This window comes from Centropristis striata, chromosome 2, assembly GCF_030273125.1.
Source record: "Centropristis striata isolate RG_2023a ecotype Rhode Island chromosome 2, C.striata_1.0, whole genome shotgun sequence".
Taxonomy (NCBI): Eukaryota; Metazoa; Chordata; class Actinopteri; order Perciformes; family Serranidae; genus Centropristis; species Centropristis striata.
The window spans coordinates 42,615,340-42,639,110 of NC_081518.1; the positions used below are offsets into that span (position 1 = coordinate 42,615,340).

Here is a 23,771-nt window from a genome sequence, read left to right on the forward strand (position 1 = left end):
ATTCTGTTGTTTAGGTTGGAGGTCTTGTTGGGAAAAGGGGATTAAGGACGGCTTGAAATGTAATTTCTCTGGTGAGAGAGAATTCTTGCAAACCTTCTGTTGCATAAAAGTTGGTCAAATGTAAAGGGCACATTTCTTTAAAATACATCTGAATTGAAATGCTTTAAAATCACCACATACACTCTAACTATTGGTTGGAGGATGCAAGATAGAAAATAAAGTGTTGTATTTGTATAAGCACATACAGCAAAATATTTAGAATTGTAATATCTCAGATCTGCCCTCCTCACTCTTGTAGGGATTTGTCTCTAAAGGCTTGTGAAATGAAACTCTGAAAGCTGGTTGTTTCTCAGCTGTAAACTATGATTATAACACAAATTGGATCGTTTGGGAAAGGTTAACTTTAGTAAAATGAAGGAGCTTAGTTCAAGAAATATTATGATTATTATATTATATTGGCCTTTCTTACTTTCCACTGTGCTACCTTAAATTAAAGATTTTACACTTGTAGTCACTTGTCTTCCATCCAACTATCCATCGTTAAAACTGCAGTATATTTCTCCCACTTTTCCCATTTAAAAGCACAGTTACTGCCAGGGGAGCCTGCTTGGATTTTGCAGCATTCGGTTTCATCGCGTTTAGTTTACAAGGCCTTGGTGGATGCAGACATCACTGCTGCAGTTAGTGACAGGGTTTAACTGCTTGGCCTTTATTCTGTTATGGGGTCTGACTTCCAGATGAAAAATGAGATTTTCAGAATCTTCTTGGCACAGTCTTACTCAATATACAGCTCTTGTTTGCTTTTCTGTTTCTTCGTGTTATAAATAGAAACAAACCTTCCACAACCTCCTACTTGATGAAAAAAATAGCATTTTAGCTGTCACATCCTGGCAGTCCTTGTTTCGAAATCCCGGCAAACAAGTGAACCAAAGGAGAGCATCTTCATTAGCATAAATCACTCCGTAAACAAGGCCAAAAGAGGAGTGAGAGTGTTTCAACAAATCCTTTTAACTACAAACATGATGATGAAATAAGTTCTTTGGTGCTTCTCGTGGTAGCGGAGACATGGTGACCCTGTTTAACTTTGTGTAATTCAGTCTGATGCTCTGTGGATCCTCAGGCTCGGATCTTTAATGGTGGAAGTGAAGGGCTCTTTGCAACCAATTAAATGAAACACCAATGCGTGGACCTAAGCTTTTATCACTGTCTCAACTGTAACTCCATACAGAATTTGAATGTTATGATGAAATTAGGAGTCAATTCTCACACTGGCACTGGTTCAAGAATAAAACAGAAATCTTGTGTAAAAATGTTGTTTATACTACAACACAGATGACACAATTATCCAGAGCCCACCTTGATGTTGTCTTTTCTTTTTTGTTTGAGCTTTTTACAGCAGCACAGCTTCTGTGTCATACATTTTTTCTTTTTGTGGGATACGGCTCGCAAACCTGACTAACACTAATCACTATAAATAAATACCCACAGTGCTATGGTATACATGCATTTGAACAGCTAGCCACATATTAGCAGTAAACCTAAACTACAGCTGAAAATCAAGGGAATCACATGCATTTTACAGGTGCTTAGTGATTAGATATAGTACTGGACAAATCAAAATTTTGTCGTGAAAGGTTTAGGCATCACCAAACTCGTCAAAACATCAGAATCAGATCGAGGCATTCAACTCAAAGTCAAAAATACCAACATCATGGTGGCACTCAGAGAGGAGTCGGGATCACCAAAAGCTCCAGGATACCTTGTCTAGGTGCGCCAGTTGATCCTCTAGAGTTTGAGACATTTAGTTGGCTGTGTGGAAACTTTGAGCTGCGGGTAGCACAAAGTAAAAAGTCTGAGGAACACCAATGCCTTTAGGGTTTACGCTGTGTGCTGCATGGATATTTGCACTAAATTCCATGGCAATTCCTCCAAACATCCAAACAATAAGTAAGGGAATCAAACACTGCAAAAAAGCCAACTCGTATATTTGGCCTAAAACAGTGATTTCATTTGGTAAAACTATAAATTACTGACATTTAGGGCAATAATGTAAGTTAGCACAACAAAGGAAGCCAGTTGTCTGCTCAAAAACAAGTTGGTGAGTTGTTGTTACTTATATCTTTAAGTTGGGGTTCAAAACAAGGGACAATAGTTCTGCTAAGTCTTATTTCTTTGTTGTGAATTTTGGTCATTAGCGAAAGCTACCAGCTAACTGATGCTAGCGGCTAACTGATGCTAGCGGCGCTGCTTGTTACAGCTACAAGAGTAGCCATTAGCGTATCAATGCTAACTCAACATTGTGGTCGCAACATTAGCTGACATTTCATATCGGCGTTACAATCGTTCCAGAGAAATTGTTACACTGAGAGTTGAGCAAACTCAAAAACAAAACTAAAAATATTTAGTTTAATTGTCCAACTTAAAATGTTATCGAAGTTTGTTGCCTTGAAATTTTGAGTTCACCCAACTTTTCTTTTTTTGCAGTGAAGAAAGTAGTATTCATCCTCTGAGAACTATGACTGTCTGTACAACATTATATTTTCATTCATGTCAGCTGTCTGAATGAATGTGGTCAACTGACCAGCCAACTAATCAACCATTCAATGAGCCATGCCACTCAACAGTCAATCATTCTGGTTTGAACATACATTGACATGGAATTAAATAGCAGCACATGGACCGCAGGTTTAGCATTTGTAAAGATGTAAGTCTTGAAGTCCAACTGAAATAACAAACACAATCCTCACTACACTTAGTGATCATTGTGATGAGCCACGAGACAATGTGGCTCATGTTTGACATTGTAGAGTTTTGCTTGTGAGTTTCTCAAGTGCTTAATGTGCCAGAGCCGAGTAGCTAATTAACTACCTCGCTTCGACATATTATAAAGCACCTTCCCAGTGTTTGTTTGTTTGGTAACTTGTTGAGCAAGCCGAGGTCAAACACAAGAGGTGCCATTGTTTGTAGTTGCAACCAGCTTTCTGGTGTAGGTTGCAACCGAAAGTGACTCTTTGTGTTGTGTTGCTATTGTTGTATTGTTATCTGGCTTTGAGTCAGTTTCCCTGTAAGCCAGTGATAGAGTGGTGACAGTTGCTGCTTTGTGCAAGTAAGCCTGAAATTAAATGATTTCATTTTCTGTATCTACGTAAACTAAGGACAGGAATGCAATCCATCAGAATCATATGAATCAGAGCTTATGAGTTCCTTTTATCGAAACTGGCATGTTTTTTATGAAAGGTGCACATTGCAAAACAATGATGTCAAACTCATGCATGTATTCAGCTGGAATCTTGCAACCATGAGGAGTGATGGTGGAGAGGAAGAAACGGCTCAAGGCATGACTTCATTTTACAAAAAAAGATGACTACAGTGATTCTTTTAATGATCATTTCAAGTAGTGGTTGACATGCCAGATATGCTGAAACATCTTTATATGCAGTGTGGTCTTAAATTCAAAGAACACCATGTATGTGACAATTTCATGTGAGTGCCACCACTTGGTTTGGGTCTTTTTTTACTCGATTAAGAACAGACAACTGCTCAGGAATCAATAAAAGACTTGATAAAGAATCAGACTAATAAGCAGAAAAAATAGTATAAATTTCCCATCTGTAATGTGGACACGTCAGTCTCACGGGCATAAACAGACATGGGTCGTTGTCATGAAACCAAATAAACTACAAAGCACAAATTTCTCCATTGTAGATGCTGATTTTCTAAGCATCCCCTTCTGTCAGTTACAGAGCAGATCTGTGTGCTGTAGCAGAATAAAAACAGCTTAAATTCAGTTTACCTTTAACATCTAACAACACCCGACCATGCAAATCCTTTAAAATTATGATTATGACTAAAATAAATTACAGATTTCAGCTTTGAAGTGATAATGTGGAGAGGAACATCTCCATTTGATATACACAGGCAAGGAACCAGTGAAGCACATACACATATATCAGACCTTGGCAGAATTTCAACATCACAGAAAAGAGAAGATGGTAGCGGCTGCTACTACAGGTGTCCTGTGCTTAAGATGTTCAAATACTTTTTAATCCTGAAGCTCCAGCACATATATGCATGTTCAGCCCCCCTCTCACATACAGAGCATCCTGCCTCTGAACATATGTGAGAGCAGATGAACATAAAGTCTCATCGCACACATGTCCGCTAAGCTTTCTCGCTGTGTCTTGCAGAAGTTAATTTTACCCTTCAGTTTCATTTAATTAGAAGCAGCAAGTGAAAAGTGCAGGATTTCAGTGTGGCTGGCTGGAGCCAGCGTGTAATGTGGCTCACCGCTGGACCACAGCAGGATGACTGGATAATCCCTGGATTACACACATGCACGCAGACACACACACAAATACACAGTTATTAGAGATGTTTTTTCTCTCTGTAAATCTAATCTGCAAACAATGTTGCAATGCTTTGCATATTAAGACACCTTTATTACTTAGTTACCGTGCCGATGAGGCAGATAACTTGAAAGCGACGCACATTCCACATATGCATCAGAGAACTTATCACCAAATGAAGGTCTTAATAAGGTATTTCAAGTCATTTAGCAAAACTTTTCCAATTATGCTATAATCTGATTTTGATTTGTGAAAGCTTCAGACCGCTGCATTGTTGAATTATACCTGCAGCTTTTACTTATTTCATTCAAAGGAAAATGGTTTCTTACCCCTGGTTGTATTGTATTAAATAGATTATATGTTTGACTTCATCACATTTGTATTTTTATACAAGTTGATTGTATGAAATTCCCAAAAAAAAGTTAACAAGGAACAACGTAAATAATGCAATACAATTCAATAATGTGCTAATCCTTGATAAACCTCTGTTTCTATACACACTAGTCAGAAGTTTGGACACACCTTCTCATTCAGTGGTTTTTATGTGTTTTTTTAACATCGTAAATGAATACTGAAGAGATCAAAACTATATTTGATATTGTAGATTAGATATTTTAGTATCTACCTTTTGTTTTGATGACAGCTTTGCACACTTCTGTTATTCTCTTCATGAGGAGGTCACCTGGAAAAGTTTTCAGTTAACAATTTCTTGTTTATTAATGAAATGTGTGTTAGTGTGTTTGAGACCATCAAAGCAAAAGGTGGCTACTTTAAAATCGAATTTAAATTTTTTTGTTTTGTTTTTGTTTACTAGATAATTCCATGTGTTCCATCATAGTTCTGTTTTTCTTTAAATATGAATCTGCAATGTAGAAAATATAAAAAAAATCAATAAAAACATTGAATGGGAAGGCATGTCCAAACGTGTGACTGGGACTGTATATAAACTGTACCATTACATACTGTATATAATATTTATGCTCTACACGGTGTTGATGTGGCTATATGAGGCGTGATCACACAGACTCTATAAGTTAATGTTTTGAAGAGCAAAAAGCGTTTTTCTGTTGGCTATATTGCACTAAATTCCCACCCTAAACTGGAGAAAAAACCCAAACCTTTGATGTAAATGTAAAAGTAGCAACTGTGAATGATGAATCTCAGCTTCTGCTGTCTCTTTTAAGTATCATGCGTTGCATGTCTTTCATGAAACGTGAATGTGGGCCAGAATAAAAGTGCAGAAAGTGTTTCTTTGTGAAGTATCAGCCAAATAGATGACAGGAGAGAAGAAGGTAAAGCAGGTGAAGTTGTCAAACCTGAGACACAGATGTCGCACGATTGTCACATTTTCAATCACACTATAGTAGCTGAGCTCTGAGACAGCTGCTGTGTAATTCTCCAGGTTCAGAGGAGAGGAAGCAAGACACGGGGTGTCAGGGATGGAGAAAATGAGGATAGAAGGGGGAGGGGAGGAATAATGGAAATTAGGAAAATAATAGAAGAGTGAGAGGAGAAAGGTAGGAGAGAAAAGAGAAATTGCTGAAAAAATAGAGAAGACTATCAAAAAAAGGGAAGAAATGAATACATGTCGATAAAATAAGCATAAATCCAAGATAGAATTGCTGGAGGATAGTTTTCTGTTCCAGAGGATTTCAGATATGACCCCACCCAAACACAAACAAATAAACACAAACAGATTATAGCCCAAGATTGAAGGAAGAACATGCAGATAACAGAGGCGCTGGGATTAATAATGAGATTCGGGGAGTGTGAGGGTTGTGGGTTGGGGGTGGAATTACAGCTCCTCGTCCGACATTAACAAACACAATTCCCAGCAGACAGCGAATGAGCAAAACAAAGCTGCCTTAAGAGGATTGGAGGGCTTGGCCATTGTGACTAAAACTATGTCTCGGATTGTCTCGCGTTCAGAGAATTAGGATGACATTGCCAAAATGGAAATAAAGGCACGGATGTTTTCTTGGTGCCTCTAATCACAAACACTCATACACACCCACACTAAGTATGGGTCCATGTGAACAGAGGAAAGGTTTAAAGCCTCTGAAGAGTATTTTTCTTTATCATAAATTAGTCATCACTAAATAAGCAACATTCAAATTTAAAGATAGGGGAAAAAAACCCTTTGATGTTATGTATTAATTGTTGTATTACTCAGGAAATCTGCTGATTTGCTCCATGCAAGCCACCCCCGTTTATCACCAGATTCACCAAGATTCTGCTAAACCCTGATTGGTGCAAGGAAGTAAGGGTGCTTTCACACCTGAAAGTCCGGACCAAGGTCCGAACCAAGGTCCGTGTTCTGTTCCATTGTCTAAATTTGGTCCTGTTGGTTTTGGTTTCACACTGCAAAAGGAATAACGGACTACAAGACAATTCTACTGGACACGTCATCTCCCTGTGGACTTCCACGGCTCATTTTGTTTTGGTTACGCTGCGTTGTTAGGCCAGCCAGCATCTGACCTCAGTGTTACCTCCCTAACGTGTTTACACTAAATGAATCCAGCGAGACACCTTTTACTCCGTTTGAGTCCTTTTCCCATGAGTTATTTCAGTCTTGTGGCAGTGAAGGTTTCTGCTGCTGTCCTCAGCTCCGTTGTGCACACAACTAAATGTTTGTCCTTGGTCTTGTGTTGCCTTGCCGCTGATTAGTGATGGTGCTCACCTGCTGAGGCGCCGCGGAGCAACGCACACGCCGTCGCACGCATGCAGCAGCACGGCTGCTGTCACACACACGCAGCTGCACCTCCAGGCAGATCGCCGCAACAAATACATTTGCTGGTCTTTTGCTACCAGCAGCATCAGCTTAATGAGCAATACGTGAGAGTGCTTGGTATTCGCAAGTACCGTAATTCGAGAGCAGAAGAAGAAAAAAAACTTTGTCATTGATGCGAAGGTCCGAACTATAAAAAAGTTTTTTTCACACTGCAAAAGGTTCGGACCTTGGTTCATTTGGTCCAGACCGAGACCACCTCTTTTGGTCGGACCAAACTTTGGTCCTTTGGTCCGGACCGTGGTCCGTGGCACCTTTCACACCTAGAATTTAGGTTCGGATCAAACTGAAAAGTCCGAAAGTCCAGACCAAACGAGATAGGTGTGAAAGCGCCCTAAGTGACATTGCCCACTTGTGTGCGATCATCATTCATAGTGAGAAACTTGAGAAATAAATGTTGCAACCTTGGTGTTTGTATTCACCAAAAAGAAAACTTTTATGTAGTACATTCTTTTTAGGGTTTGGTTTTTTGCAGTGCTCTCTAGAGTCATGAAGTTTCATTACCAATTTACATTGTCAGTCCTGTAATTTGATTGGTCCAATATTCGTTGGCCAGGAACAAAAACTCCCACACAGGAAGTCACAGATGGGAGGCTGATGTTGTGATTTTACCACTTCTTATGTTATTCCATATATCTGTTTGTTATTCTGTTGGGATTCAAATCACACATTAACATATATTAGATACTAATTAGTGACTTGTGACAGGTCGTGCTTCATTAAAGGTGCCTTTCATCAACTCTGAGTCTCCACCGCAACAAGCCATACGTGTAGAAATAGAAAGTAGGACATAGTTTGAGCTTCTTCAGTTTGCAGGTATTTGCTATCTGACAGCTAGCCCTGATGCTGCCAGCTGCACTTAGAGTGAAGCAAAGGAGATCATGCTGTCTCCAACCCTGAATGGAAGTTTACTGTTGGCTAATGTAGGTAGACAGCATTTCTTATTTGACAGATGTTAAGCAATCTAAGACATGTCAGTGCTAGGGTATGTAGCCTGTTCTCAGTCCCGTCAGCAGTGTTCTGGACTAGTTGCAAGCAGGACAGGGACGACTGATGAATCACGGAATTAAAGGAGTTGCAGTAGTCCAAACAGGAGGATATAAAGGCTTTACTCTCTGAAGATCTGAAGCTGGCTACATGTACAGTGTTGTGAACATGAGATCATGTTTTGATTCTGAGTGGGCACGGAGGAAGGGATTTTACAGACAGGTCTGTTGTAAATGTGTTTGTGAGCAAGTGTGTGTGTGTGTGTGTGTGTGTGAGAGAGAGAACTGGACAAGTAGGGGCTGAGCGAATCAATACACTGCACAGTTTGATCGTGGATGGAGTTGTTTTCTCGGTTGAAGTAAAAAATGTTAAAATGTGTCCCCAGATATACCTGTGGGGCCTGCTCAAGTAAAGTCTATGAATGGGAAATAATGTCGAGGCTTTGTGGATAACATGCACTTCGACTGCATTCACACAAAATCTGAAATGGAGCACCGGGACCGTTCTCCTTTTCAGATTTCATATTTAGGGTGTGTGCAGGTGTCAGAAATACAGGTGCCACAGTTTCAATGTTAAATCAAAAATCATCTGAAATACGATTGAAAGTTTAATTATGGAAACCAAAAGCAGGATCCTCCAGAACGAAAATTTGACCATAGGCTTTGGTCAAGAAAAATTTGGCAGTTATATCACATCTGAAACCACGTAGACTTTCTTTTTAAAGAAGAATTTGAAAATGTGAATTACAGTTGTCAGTTGAATCGAAGTTTCATCAAATCATGACTTTGGAGAATTGACTTGATGGCAAAATAATGTTTTATTCATCTGATTCATGCATGTATTGTGTGCTGTGAGTTTATAAACAACATAAACATATAATTAATTTAATAACCAGCAAACCAACAGCTGCTGCAACACAAAGTAGGCAACTTCCATGTAGCAACAGTCATCTGCTCCTCCCAGAGGTTTATAGTTCATTACCACAGATATATCCAAAAGCAGTTTTACCCTTTTAGAAAAATGGAAATGTGTATGGAAATGCATTTAACTGACTTTCATTTCTGCAAGAGACAGATTAGACAGCACAGACATATTTGCATGCACAAACATACACACAAAAGTCATAAGCATGCTGACACGCAAACACATTCATGATCATCATCTCCCACTTCATTTCCACCTATCGCTATTCTTGTGTTTTCATATGATATTAGCATTCATAACATCTTCGTCAGCTCATGTGTTTCTGTATGTTAAGGCAGTGACGTGACATGTCACATTTTTATTAGCAGAAGCAGCATGTCTTGCAGGGACATTTGCCTGAGAAATGAGCTGTCTATAGAACATGAATGAGATGTGTGTGTGTGTGTGTGTCTATGCATGCACAGGATTTTACAACGCACGTCTTGGTGCAGTTTTGCAGGTTCCACAGAGCTAAAACTCAAAATATCTTGAGAAGCAGTTGAAGTGTGAATAACATAAACCAAAGAGAAACTCACGTATTAGAGCTGAGGAATTGCCCTGGAGAAATATCTTGTTACTCTGAGCTGTGTGTTTGTGCATGAAGTCAAGGCGGAGGCCGTGTATGCAATTTGTATATTTCATAATTATAGCAACAAGTGGATTGAATGGGAGGAAAGAATGCAAGTCTTTACTCATCAGATTCATAAACAACTAACAGAGAATGATGACAAAAGGGATATTGGCCATTTAGATTCATAAGAGGAAATGATTTTCTCTAGATGTAGCAGCCTTGAAGATATACAACTCTTTTAAAAAACACAAAAAAACAATTATTGATGATTATGTCCTAGGTTTATTCTAGTTCTCTGAGGTGTATTTTTCTTATAAAACACAAATAGAGTTTATGTACTCAAATAGCAACGTTTTCACAGCTTTCAAATGCTTCTCATTGTGCTCCGTTCAGTTCTTTTCAATACTAGAAAGTCTGTCAGGCTCTATAAAAGGAACAATACACAGCATAAATCAACCCAATCCTGAAACTATGTGTAGGTTTTGTTTGATTAATTGATTGATTTATGTGTTTATTTCTTTAATTAAATTGATACTTTGTGTTGTATAGTTTTGACGTGACGGGTTGACTAAGCTTTTCTTTGGACAGAGGACATTGTCTTAATCAGCCTTGTTTTTACGCGTTCCAGCTGAAAGATTGGTCAATACACATTGAGAGAGTGTAGAAGTTTTGACACGCAAACACCAACACATAAACCTCTCTAAAGTTTTAGTTTAGCTTCTTTCACCCACTATGGAGAAAGGTCAGTATGGACCTATTGTTTGATGTCAGGCAATGCCCTTGATTGTACACCTGTAGCGGAATAAATCATTTGTACCATACCATTTGGTATTTGTCCATACCATCCATAACGACACATACACTGCAAAAAAAGAAAAGTTGGGTGAACTCAAAATTTCAAGGCAACAAACTTCGATAAAATTTTAAGTTGGACAATTAAACTAAATCTTTCAAGTTTTGTTTTTGAGTTTGCTCAATTCTGAATTTTTGAACTTATAATTTTACATTCTATTAACTTTTAATCCTTACTTCTGCTAACTTCTGCAATGTGCTGAATTGGCACGATTGTAACGCCGCTATGAAATGTCAGCTAATGTAGCGACTACAATTTTGAGTTAGCATTGATACGCTAATGGCTACTCTTGTAGCTGTAACAAGCAGCGCCGCTGGCATCAGTTAGCCGCTAGCATCAGTTAGCCGCTAGCATCAGTTAGCTGCTAGCATCAGTTAGCCGCTAGCTTTCACTAATGACCGAATTTCACTGCTTTCCCGCATTTCACAACAAAGAGTTAGCAGAAATATTGTCCCTTGTTTTGAACCCCAACTTAAAGATATAAGTAACAACAACTCACCAACTTGTTTTTGAGCAGACAACTGGCTTCCTTTGTTGTGCTAACTTACATTATTGCCCTAAGTGTCAATAATTTATATTTCCAAGTTTTACCAACTTAAATCACTGTTTTAGGCAAAAAATACAAGTTGGCTTTTTTGCAGTGTATGAGTGTTTGTCAAAATGAACATTTTGCGGCTCACAGTACTAAGGAGCGTTAAAAAAATTCCACACACGTCATCACCACTGAATTAGGTTTAGGGCAAAAACGTCTTGGGAAGGCATTATAAAAGACAGTAAATAAATGTAGATAAATGCTGGAAGTGAAGTAGTTATGAGGGTGACATGAGCCACGGCAGTTACGTAAACAATGGAAGCTCCGTAAAAAGTTATGTACTTTTGTTTTAACAGACACAAAATCCCGTTCTTCTGGGTGAAAATCCAACGTTTTTTAGTTTTTCACATGTGGCACAGCAGCGGTGATCTCATTACTTATTCATTACTGTCCCGTCAAAGCAACAGCTATCAGCCATGATCCAATCATCACTGTTTTTCTGAACTTTCTGATCAAATCTGTCAAAGCATTTTCATTTCACAGTAAGTAAAAATCCAACCTCTGTTTCCTCTGAAGCTGCAAATATATTATGTGCTGCTTTAATAGAACGTCTCACAATAATTACTGTAGTGACATTATTTGAGTTATTGCCTTTATATATTAGACGCAAACTCTATTCTATACTTAAATACCATGATATGACAGCAGATAGGAGGAATGAATGCACCTTTCATTGTATCACATATCTTATGTCACCCTCCAGAGATTAGACTTATTATGACCCAACAGATCTGATGGAGCTCAGCGCTCATCATGTGCAGTGCAGTTAACACATTATGACAACTTATATTGCAACTTATATATCTCACCTCACGATTGTTGTTGCTTTCTACACTTGTACATTAAACCAAACTGATGCAATTAGTGTTTACGTTTTAAATCCTGCTTTGTTTGTTTTTTAGTTTAAAAACTCTCTTGGATCAAAATTCAAGTTTAAAGCAAAAATATTTGTATTTATTTTAAGGGTCATATGTACAAAAAAAGATCACATGATATGTTTGCAGTGTAAGAACGGCACTGGAACAAAAGGCAAATGATTAAAACAAAGAAGAAGACGTGTAATGTACTCAGAAATTCAGAGATGGAAATTGTGTTGAAAGAGGAGGCTGAGAGGTGAAAGTTTTGACAGCGAGTGACAGGACAAATAAGTACTTGGATGTGTGGAAATACATAGAGAAGATTTTCCTAGTGATGTAGTGATTTTCCCTGTGGTTTTGCCACTAATGAGAACATCTGCATCAGTGGAACAGATGGAGTGAGAGACAGATAGCCGAAGGGGAAGGCTGTCTGAGAGGAGAAAACAACTAGACTTAGAGTGCAGAAAAAAAGATTGTTGAAAGAACAAAATACAGTAATTGGTTCATAAAGGGGGAGGGAGATCGGGATCATAATAGTGATTTCTACCTTCAGAAGGCTTTCACACTTTTAGAACAAAAAGAAGTAAAGTAAAGGAAATGTCAAAAAAAAAAAAAATTGTCGAGAAATGGCACATAAAAATTCAAAGACGTCTATTTATTGCACTCACTAATTCATGCAATTTTGGCTCTTGATTTTCTCTTCTCCCAAAGGTGCCAATGCCCAGCTCAGTTTGAAGGGCCTGAGTGCCAGCAGAACAAGCACAGTTTCCATGGCAACGGCTATGCCTGGTTTCCTCCCATGATGCCTTGTTTTGAGAGCCACGTGTCGCTGGAGTTCATCACGGACGTGGCGGATGGACTGCTGCTCTACAGCGGCCCATTAGCCCAGCTGCAGGCCTGGGACCACGAGGACTTCATGGCCATAGGTAGGAGACACCTCAAGCTTAATAACACACACCACCACAACATTCTTCACTTTAGCTGAGAACATATGACATGAGACCAGCAGGTGTTCCTCATCTCAGGACAGACTGTGATGAGAAATTTCCCTGAATAGTTATAAGCTAAAAATGCATGGTAAAATAGCGTTGGTGTCAGCGAAATCAATCGTGACTTCCATATATGCTGAAGAATGCAGAATATGGAGGCTCCGTAAAAAGTTATGTACTTTTGTTTTAACACACACAAAATCCCGTTCTCCTGGGTGAAAATCCAACGATTTTTAGTTTTTCACATGTGGCACAGCAGCGGTGATCTCATTACTTATTCATCACTGTCCCGTCAAAGCAACAGCTATCAGCCATGATCAAATCATCACTGATATTCTGAACTTTCTGATCAAATCTGTCAAAGCATTTTTATTTCACAGTAAGTAAAAATCCAACCTCTGTTTCCTCTGAAGCTACAAATATATTATGCTTATATTATATATTATGCTGCTTAAATAGAACGTCTCACAATAATTACTGTAGTGACATTATTTGAGTTATTTCCTTTATGTATTAGACGCAAACTCTATTCTATACTTAAATAACATGATATGACAGCAGATAGGAGATGAGATAGAGGAAATTGCTTTGACCAGCAGGTGTTTCTCATCTCAGGACAGACTGTGATGAGAAATTTCCCTGAATAGTTACTAAAAATACATGGTAAAATAGCGTTGGTGTCAGCGAAATCAATCATGACTTCCATATGTGCTGAAGAATGCAGAATGTAATGTTTTTAACAGTCTCTACATAGTACAAATTGTTTGTTTCTAATGAGATTGAAGTAGAATAAAGTCTTTTTGAATAAATATCACATTTTTAGGCTTCTTTTTAGTTACTTTTTCGAACAGAAACATTATTAGCTGATGATCCATTCGAGGGCTGCTGGAAAGTTCAAACTCTGACGTTAAGACTGTTTTTACAGTTTCTTTCTATGATAAACTGTGTATTTTCAGTGATATTAACAGTGATTTTTTAAAAGAAAATATACTTTTGAAACCTTTTTTATTGAGGTTCAAAGGGTTAAAGAAAAAGTGTAAACAAGATTACGTTGTATATGATTTATAGTGTTAAAAGACATCCAGTTTAAGTACATTTTAAAGAACAAATTTGTAACAAAAGGGTTAATTTATAGGGCTGTGGGGGTTTATCTGGCAAAAAAAAGATGTTTGAAACCACTCTACAAGGCCTGCTCACACAAAAAATGGTAATATATTTCAGTAAAAGAAAAACATTTCAATAAAATCCCGAACAGAATTCAACATAAATTATTGAATGAGCTAAATTGTCTGCTGACTGATGGGACTGACCTTTGACTTAAAGAAGAGCTTGAGAGTTAAAAATTGAGCACGCTGTAATAGCTTTTTAGTTGTGCCGGGTCATCCACTTTTATTTAACAACCTCTAATAGCATATAAAACTGCTCCACAAAAGAAAAATGGTTCGCAGCCAATTATAAGACAGGAGTCATTTGAACTATTGTCCCATCAGCAATGGAGCTAATTTGCTAACAACAAATATGCTAACTGCCATGCTAGCAGGGTTGTTATCTAAAAGTGCCTTTTACCTCTTCAATAAAACTCTTTGTTGAATGAAATTATGTAAAATACTCAGAACAAAATGAGAGCAAATGGCCCAGTACAAAGGAAAGAGGAAGAAGCTTGAGGGGCTATTGTGAGTCCACAAAATTGGCATGGCATGCAGACACTTACAACACAGGACTCAATGGCAGAAATGCTTTAATTTTCCTTTTCACAATAAACTGTGTGAATGTATTACACCATTAGCAACTAGCGGGACAATAACTTCGTGACTGTGTTGAGACAATAAGCCTTGTTAGCTTAGCAGGCTTGTTAGCTGGGAGAGCTGTTTTCGCCCTTTAATTACTCTTTTTTGAATAGCGACGTAGAATCCAAAAAACAAAAACAAGTGTCATAGACAACACAGTACAGGGAGGACAGAAAGAAGCTTGTGACTGACTGACTGACTGACTGACCGACTGACTGACTTGCATCAGCCTGCTCCTGGCTAGCCACCATGTAAGCATTAGCTTGCCAGCCAAGTAAGTAAGTAAGTAAGTAAGTAAACTTTATTTATATAGCACCTTTCACAGACAGAAGTCACAAAGTGCTTCACATAAAAACCATACACATAACATAAAAATGTACATACAAGTTTTAAAAGACCAAAACAACAGCAATTTAAACAACCATAGCAGTCCCGAAACAATTAATCAAAAGCCTGAACAAATAAAAAGACCAACCAGCCCTGTGAGTATAGCCACTATGTCACCAAGCCTGAACAAAATATTTTGCAAAGATGTGCGGATCATTTATGTTTTGCCACTTTTTGAGAGACTGAAAAGAAAAACACTGGGTAACAATGGTAAGAGGACATATCTACTTAAAGTAAATCACACATGTGGTAAGGCAGAAACAGGAAAGTACATTACAAATGAAGAAAAAATGGAAGAAATACACCAATACTCTTTTACTTTGCCTTACATCTAGGGATTTCTTTGTAGACAAAGCAGAATTCCATTTGAGGTTTAATTCCCTGTGTGTATTAACTTACCACGACCTGAGGATTAAGCAGTGACAGTCGCTTTTACACAATCGCACACACGCTCGATGATTTTATTAAAGCTGACATCCCATGCATTTTGATATGCACTAGATTGATTCCTATTTAAATAAAAAATGTTTTTTAAAAAAGAAGGAAAAGGAAAGGTTGTGCAGTGGAAGGTCACTCCCTACACTATGCTATATACTGTACATCTTGCAAAGTTTGGAAAAACTGGAAATGTGTGTGAACTTTAGCTTCAGCAGGTTTACATCTCAAGCTCTTAAGGGAAAATGGTAGTCATTCCTTTTGTTGTTGTGGCAATATTGTTGAAGTTTGAAGACAATAAAGCTTGCGGAATTGAGGGCGGCAGGCAGGAATTATAGACAGACGGAAACAGAGAACAAAATGTCTTGTACATCTCGGTATATTTACTGTTTTAATCTGAGAGACTAACGCCTCCTTGTCTCTCTTGCTACTTCTTCCCTTGCATTGGTCCTCTCTTGGGAGAGATGCTGTTGTTCCATCACTGCCAAAGTAATATGTGTGGGAGGTGAGGTCCGCCTGGAGAACCAGGCGTGTGTGTGTGTGTGTGTGTGTGTGTGTGTGTGTGGTTGGTTTGCAGTGTAAATCCTGAATCATTTCTTTTCCTTTGGTTGGTGTCAGAGGGTCTGTGTATGTCTGAAAGACAGCCAGCGTGTTTTATTGGATCTTAAGGAGTTAATGTTTTTGTGGAGTTAAGGCTGATTTGTCACTGTGCATAGTGTAATACATATTTAGAGCTCTAATTAAATGTCATATGCAATAAGTGAAAAATGTAAAATGTGAAATCTTAACATTTTAAGTCATACATGAAAATCTAAAATTGAAAAAAAAAATTGGGACTTGGAACCATGTCTGTATATCATTTAGAAAGGGTGGTCCCCAGCAGACACCTTTTTGTCCACTGTCCCCACCAAGCCAGATAAACGAATATGTGTGTGTGTGTGTGTGGTAGGTTTGCAATGTAATCCTGAATCATTTATTTTCCTTTGGTTGGTGTCAGAGGGTCTGTGTATGTCTGAAAGACAGCCAGCGTGTTTTATTGGATCTTAAGGAGTTAATGTTTTTGTGGAGTTAAGGCTGATTTGTCACTGTGCATAGTGTAATACATATTTAGAGCTCTAATTGACTTATTTCAAGGTTCACCTACTGCATGTAAAAAATCCATTAGCGAGCTGAGACTGTGCTGGAGCTTAATATAAATGCATTCATGTATGTATGTTTATGTATGTTAGTCTATCAGTGTACCAAACAGTCTGTACGAACATGATTTGTTGAGGGCCTTTTCCAATATTTGCAAGTGGAAACTGCTGATGCGTGATTATTTGCAAATTTGAACATCTCAAGGTTGCAGTGATACATTGATCTGGATCATTTTGTGTGCTTGCTTGCAAAAGCACACTAACTACTCTTCACCGGGCTTATTTTTATTATTAGTGCCACGGCTAAGCAGCGAGGCACTCATCTTCACTGCAAGCAGTGAGGATGAGTGCCTCGAGCGAAGCTCGAGGCATCTCTTATTATTGCTCATGTTTATTATTATAGATTATTCTTCCGTAAAAACTTTGGCGCGTAACTAGTCTCACAGCTTTGAGAAATCGCGAAAAGTAAAAACGTCAAAAGTTGCGCCCTAATCGGGAATCGTGTGGAATGACTTTTATTAGCGATCGGCGCGCACGTTTTCGCACAACGTGCACAAACGTGCACTTTTTGGCCCATCCGGAACGCATTGCGCCAACTTTGGGGCCTCGCCATTCGCAAACCGTTGCTCGTAAAATCCCAAATCGATTTAGAAAGTTGTAGGGCCTGAATTTAACTCTAGTCCTCTGAAATTTCAGAGAGATTGCACGTATAGTTTTCGCACGAAGTGCGAAAACATTTCCATTTTCCCAAACTAATGGGGAGGGCGATTTTCCCATGTGTGTGTATTGCGTGGAATGTTCAGACTCTAGACTGGTGATGTCATCAAGCAGAGTGTAGAGGGAGAGAAGGAGTTGTCAAAAAACAAATTTGAAAACTGCGCTCCAGGCCGCAAATTTCACTCTACAGTAATAATTTGTACATAGAAACGTAGGAAAATTTGTAGTCTCACTCACAATCCTCTGGCAAAGCTGTCAGAGTTTTAGTTTGGGCGCAGGACACAGAGAAGTGCCACCAAAACGCAACAACTGCCCCATTGAGTCCCATATTAAAAACACACAAGGATTTTTGAAATAATCAGATTTTACCGTTTTTTTAGATCGCTCTAACAAAGCTATTTTTTCATTTTTCTTAAAAAAAAATATATGTAGACGTTCAGGAAGAACTCAGGACGCTCAAAGTGAAGTCGGATAAGTGATAGGTATTATGGTTTTGCCGAAAATGCTTTCTGTTCGAGGCCAGAATTTTCAGTTTGTCCACCTCTGGCTGCTCAGTGTGCCAGGACTGTCTCCACCTTCAGTTAATTTCAGTTGATTGCTCTGCTCTGATTGGTCGACTCCACCTGGCCACGTGGTTGCTTAGCTACCAAAGCCTCCCCCAACCTCCTACTCCCCCCCCCCCCCCCCCCTACTCCAACACAGACATTCTCACTGAACAGACATGGCGTTCTTTCATTAAACACGAGACCTTATAACTTGACCATACATTGTCCAATCTGCTTCAAACTTGTCATGCATGATGATGGCTCATCACTGACCAGTTGTACATAACAATATTTCATAAATTCCCGCCCTTTTTGATTAGCCACGCCCCCTTTCTTAACTAATGAACCGTTTGTCCTAGAAACTTGTATGAGGTGTCAGATTACTCAGCATAGCGTCCCTGTCTAACTGTTGATTGATAGCCCCGCCCCTTTTGATTAGCCACGCCCTTTTTACTAACTAATGAACTGTTTGTCCTAGAAACTTGTATGAGGTGTCTGCTAACTCAGGACAGAGCCCCTGTTTTACTGGTGATTGAAGCCACGCCCCTTTTGATTAGCCACGCCCTTTTTACTAACTAATGAACCGTTTGTCCTACAGACTTGTATGAGGTGTCTGTGGACTCAGGACAGAGTCCCTGTTTGACTGGTGATTGAAGCCACGCCCCCTTTGAGTAGCCACGCCCCTTTTTACTAACTAGTGAACCGTTTGTCCTACAGACTTGTTTGAGGTGTCTGTGAACTCAGGACAGAGTCCCTGTTTGACTGGTGATTGAAGCCACGCCCCCTTTGAGTAGCCACGCCCCTTTTTACTAACTAGTAAACCGTTTGTCCTACAGACTTGTATGAGGTGTCTGCTAACTCAGAACAGAGCCCCTGTTTTACTGGTGATTGAAGCCACGCCCCTTTTTACTAACTAGTGAACCGGTTGTCCTACAGACTTGTATGAGGTGTCTGTGGACTCAGGACAGAGTCCCTGTTTGACTGGTGATTGAAGCCACGCCCCCTTTTGAGTAGCCACGCCCCTTTTTACTAACTAGTGAACCGTTTGTCCTACAGACTTGTATGAGGTGTCTGTGAACTCAGGACAGAGTCCCTGTTTAACTGCTGATTTAAACCACGAGAATCATCCGGCAGTAGTCCCGTGGCACTCCAAAATTTCCCTGGAATTTTGTTTCTAGTTATTTTGTGTGCTTGCTTGCAAAAGCACACTAACTACTATTCACCGGGACTATTTTTATTATTATTTTTCTTCCGTTTCTTCCGTGTCATTTTTCGGTCGACTACTCCTCCCAGAGTTTTGGTCGCACATACACAAAAAAGGTATCAAATCGACCGGCTCGCCCATGACAAGTGTGCTATGACTTTTCTAAGGGTTTCGACAAACGGTTTTCAAATTATTGGGCAAAAACACGTCAAAAAATCCCCCCAATGTAACCCTATGGAGACTCTAGAGTGGTGATGTAATCAAACAGAGTGTAGAGGGAGAGAACGAATTGTCAAAAAATAAATTTGAAAACTGCGCTCCAGGCCGCAAATTTCACTCTACAGAAATAATTTATACATAGAAACGTAGGAAAATTTGTCCTCTCACTCACAATCCTCTGGTAAAGCTGTCAGAGTTATAGTTTTGGCGCAGGACGCACAGATGCACAAACAAAACGCACCAACTGCCTCATCGGCTCCCATATTAAAAATGCAGGAAGATTTCTCAAAAAAAAAAATGTAACCGTTTTTTAAAATCGCTCTAACAAAGCTATTTTTTCATCTTTCTTAAAAAAAAACATATGTAGATGTTCAGGAAGAACTCAGGACGCTCAAAGTGAAGTCGGATCAATGATAGGTATTATGGTTTTGCCAAAAATGCTTTCTGTTCGAGGCCAGAAATTTCAGTTTGTCCACCTCTGTCTGCGGAACTTTCTCCAACAGCAGTTAATTTCAGTTGATTGCTCTGCTCTTATTGGTCGACTCCACCTGGCCACATGGTTGCTTAGCTACCAAAGCCTCCCCCCTCCCCCCTCCCCTCCTCCAACACAGACATTCTAACTGATAACTGTCAGTTTACTCTAAGTAAACAGACATGTTGTTCTTCATAAAACATGAGACCTTATAACTTGACCATACATTGTCCAATCTTCCTCAAACTTGTCAAGCATGATGATGGTTCATCACTGACCACTTATACATAACAATATTTCATAAATTCCCGCCCTTTTTGATTAGCCACGCCCCCTTTCATAACCAATGAACCGTTTGTCCTAGAGACTTGTATGAGGTGTGAGTGTACTCAGCAGAAAGTCCCTGTTTAATCCCTGCCCCTTTTGATAAGCCACGAGAGTCACGGTCCAGAGGCAAGCACACAATCAAAATTTCTTTAGAAATTTTCTAGTTTTTATTCTTCCGTTTCTTCCGTGTTGTTTTTCGGCCGACTACTCCTCCCAGAGTTTTGGTCGCACATACACAAAAAAGGTATCAAATCGACCGGCTCGCCCATGACAAGTGTGCTATGACTTTTCTAAGGGTTTCGACATACGGTTTTCAAATTATTGGGCAAAAACACGTCAAAAAATCCCCCCAATGTAACCCTATGGAGAGTCTAGAGTGGGGAAGTCATCAAACAGAGTGTAGAGGGAGAGAAAGAATTGTCAAAAAATAAATTTGAAAACTGCGCTCCAGGCCGCAAATTTAACTCTACAGAAATAATTTATACATAGAAACGTAGGAAAATTTGTCCTCTCACTCACAATCCTCTGGTAAAGCTGTCAGAGTTATAGTTTGGGCGCAGGACGCACAGATGCTCAAACAAAATGCACCAACTGCCGCATCGGCTCCCATATTAAAAATGAAGGAAGATTTCTCCAAAAAAAAATTTAACAGTTTTTTAAAATCGCTCTAACAAAGCTATTTTTTCATTTTTCTTAAAAAAAAAACATATGGAGATGTTCAGGAAGAACTCAGGACGCTCAAAGTGAAGTCGGATCAATGATAGGTATTATGGTTTTGCCGAAAATGCTTTCTGTTCGAGGCCAGAATTTCAAGTTTGTCGACCTCTGTCTGCTCACTTTGATGGAACTGTCTCCATCGTCAGTTAATTTCAGTTGATTGCTCTGCTCTGATTGGTTGACTCCACCTGGCCACGTGGTTGCTTAGCTACCAAAGCCCCCCCCCCTCCTCCAACACAGACATTCTAACTGATAACTGTCAGTTTACTCTAAGTAAACAGACATGGCTTTCTTCATAAAACACGAGACCTTATAACTTGACCATACATTGTCCAATCTGCCTCAAACTTGTCATGCATGATGATGGTTCATCACTTTTCAGTTCTACATAACAATAATTCATAAATTCCCGCCCTTTTTATTAGCCACGCCCCCTTTTACTAACTAATGAACCGTTTGTCCTAGAAACTTGTATAAGATGTCAGATTACTCAGCATAGAGTCCCTGTTTAACTGGTGATTGATAACCCCGCCCCTTTTGATAAGCCACGCCCATTTTACTAACTAGTGAACCGTTTGTCCTAGAGACTTGTATGAGGTGTGAGTGCACTCAGCAGAAAGTCCCTGTTTAATCCCCGCCCCTTTTGATAAGCCACGAGAGTCACGGTCCAGAGGCAAGCACACAATCAAAATTTCTTTAGGAATTTTCTAGTTATATTGATCATTCAATACATAGTGACAATAACAATATATATTATCTTTAAGATGTATCTTTATTTGGAAATTCCCAATTTGCTATTAAAAATAATCAGCTGTTTTTTTGTAAAGTTGTATCATCCCACAATGAGAGAACAGTGGAGGAAAAATGTTGAGACAAAGCCATAGAGAAAGGAATATAAATAGAAACTTCACATTTGCGCTGATGGGCAATTTAAGGTAATAATTCACCTCACATGCATGTTTTTTGCTCAAACCTAGAACCCTCTTTCTGTAAGGCGACACTGCTCACCACACTACTATCATGCCTTGCTTGGATTTTATGATAAACACAATTTTATCGTGATAATTTCACTACTCAACCTTTCTTTTCTTTTTGAAAAGGGACCAATGACCATTTCCAAACACTTAAAGTTAAATATCCAGTTTTAATAAATAAGAATTATCCCTCAAAAACTAATATTTTTTAAGCAAAAACCACTTCCTAAACAGCTAAAGATAATTATTTTACAGTTAATAATTCCTTCAGGCAAGGTAAGGAGAGTTTTGGACTGTTTAGTGTAATCCACTCACAAAACAAGGCAAAGCTCGGACTCCCAATGCACAAAACCATCTGATATACAAATATTATTAAAAAACATATTCAGCAGTCACAGCCCAGGATGAGCCTACGTCACATCAGATATGAACAATACGGAATGACCTGATTTTTAATAAAAAGGATAATATTGGAACCATATATTGCATCTGCCCGCATATACGGCGAGCTGTAAACCTCACTAATCATACAGAGTACAGATATGATTTCAAACCACATTAGATATGAGAGAGAGACAGAAGGGAGGAACGTATTGAGTGTTCTGTCCATTTTAAGTTCAAGTTCACTTGAGAATAAAATGTCCTTTCAGGACCTACACTACTGGTCAAAAGTTTTAGAACACACCAACTTTTCCAGAATTTAATTGAAAATTATGCAGTTTAATGTCTCAGTGTACTCTGAAATTAATGCACATTTGCAACATTTAAAATTCTTTATTGACCATGATAGTGTTTTGAAAGTAAAAAAAGGTTCAAAATCACATTTTATGTTGGACTAAAGGACTAAAAAAAGACACAAAATGACCAAAAAAAGATACAAAATGACCAAAAAAAGACACAAAATGACTTACAAAGACATGAAAAGAATTAAAAAATGGACAAAATAGCCCAAGACTCAAAGAGTTAAGTTGTTAACCCACTTCTTGTTCCCTGAAAAAAGGCCTACTTGTATAATTCTGAAATGTACATTATATTTTACCTTTTTTTATTTACCTCTGGCAGTTCACCACTTACCTTTGTACCCTTTCAAGCTGTTGATTTGACTTGAACTGCTTGATTTTCAATAAAAAACTGGAAAAATTGGGGTGTTCTAAAACTTTTGACCGGTAGTGTGTATAAGCCAAAACTTAACAACAATAATAACTAATAAAGTTTGAATCCAGACAAACGGAGAGCCTCAATCATCAGTGTGACAAGGAACAAATAACATAAAAAACAAAGATGAAGAGCAGACGGGAATAAAGCACAACATTGTTTGACGTAACACTGAGTTGGCTCCCATGACCAGAATCTGAACTTCCCGACAACAACGGCAAAAACAACAACTTTTTGATTAAATATGATTATGAGTCACAAGGGAACATGGGATGTTTTTCTACCTCAGCTTCAAGCAACCTGATGCTGACGTTGATGCTCAAAGTGCCATATTGAATTGATGTGTAATTGTAGGAGGAATCAGACAAATCGGGGTGATTCATTCCCAAATCAAACACCGTGAACTGAATGCCGAAGTTCTCACTTTGACATGAATGTGTTAAGCGTACAAGAAATTTTCTGGAAAGTATAATGTGATGAGGAGGATGTATGCCACCTGTGGCATGACATCAAGTTGAAAGTCTAGTTTGAAAAGGGTATTACAATTATATTTTCAGTATAGAGAGGGAGTCAGAAAGAAGGAGAGGTGAAATATAGATTTATGGTTTACGCAGAGGCAGAAGAGACTGTTGTGCAACCTGAACTGCTTCTTGATTTCTGAATGTCAAAAGGTGCATGAGAAGCCATTAATATATTTTCATTAGAAAGTTCATTTCTACCATATTGCTATGGTGTGTGTGTGTGTGTGTG

At 38.8% G+C, this 23,771-nt stretch overlaps 1 protein-coding gene across 1 annotated transcript in view; it reads left to right on the forward strand.

Moving 5' to 3' along the window:
- Positions 1-23,771, forward strand: part of si:ch211-186j3.6 (neural-cadherin) — a 393,221-nt gene that overhangs the window by 262,362 nt on the left and 107,088 nt on the right. The window contains exon 27 of the mRNA XM_059351714.1: positions 12,669-12,883. Coding sequence (XP_059207697.1) covers positions 12,669-12,883 — 215 coding nt within the window. The remainder of the gene's footprint in view (positions 1-12,668; positions 12,884-23,771) is intronic.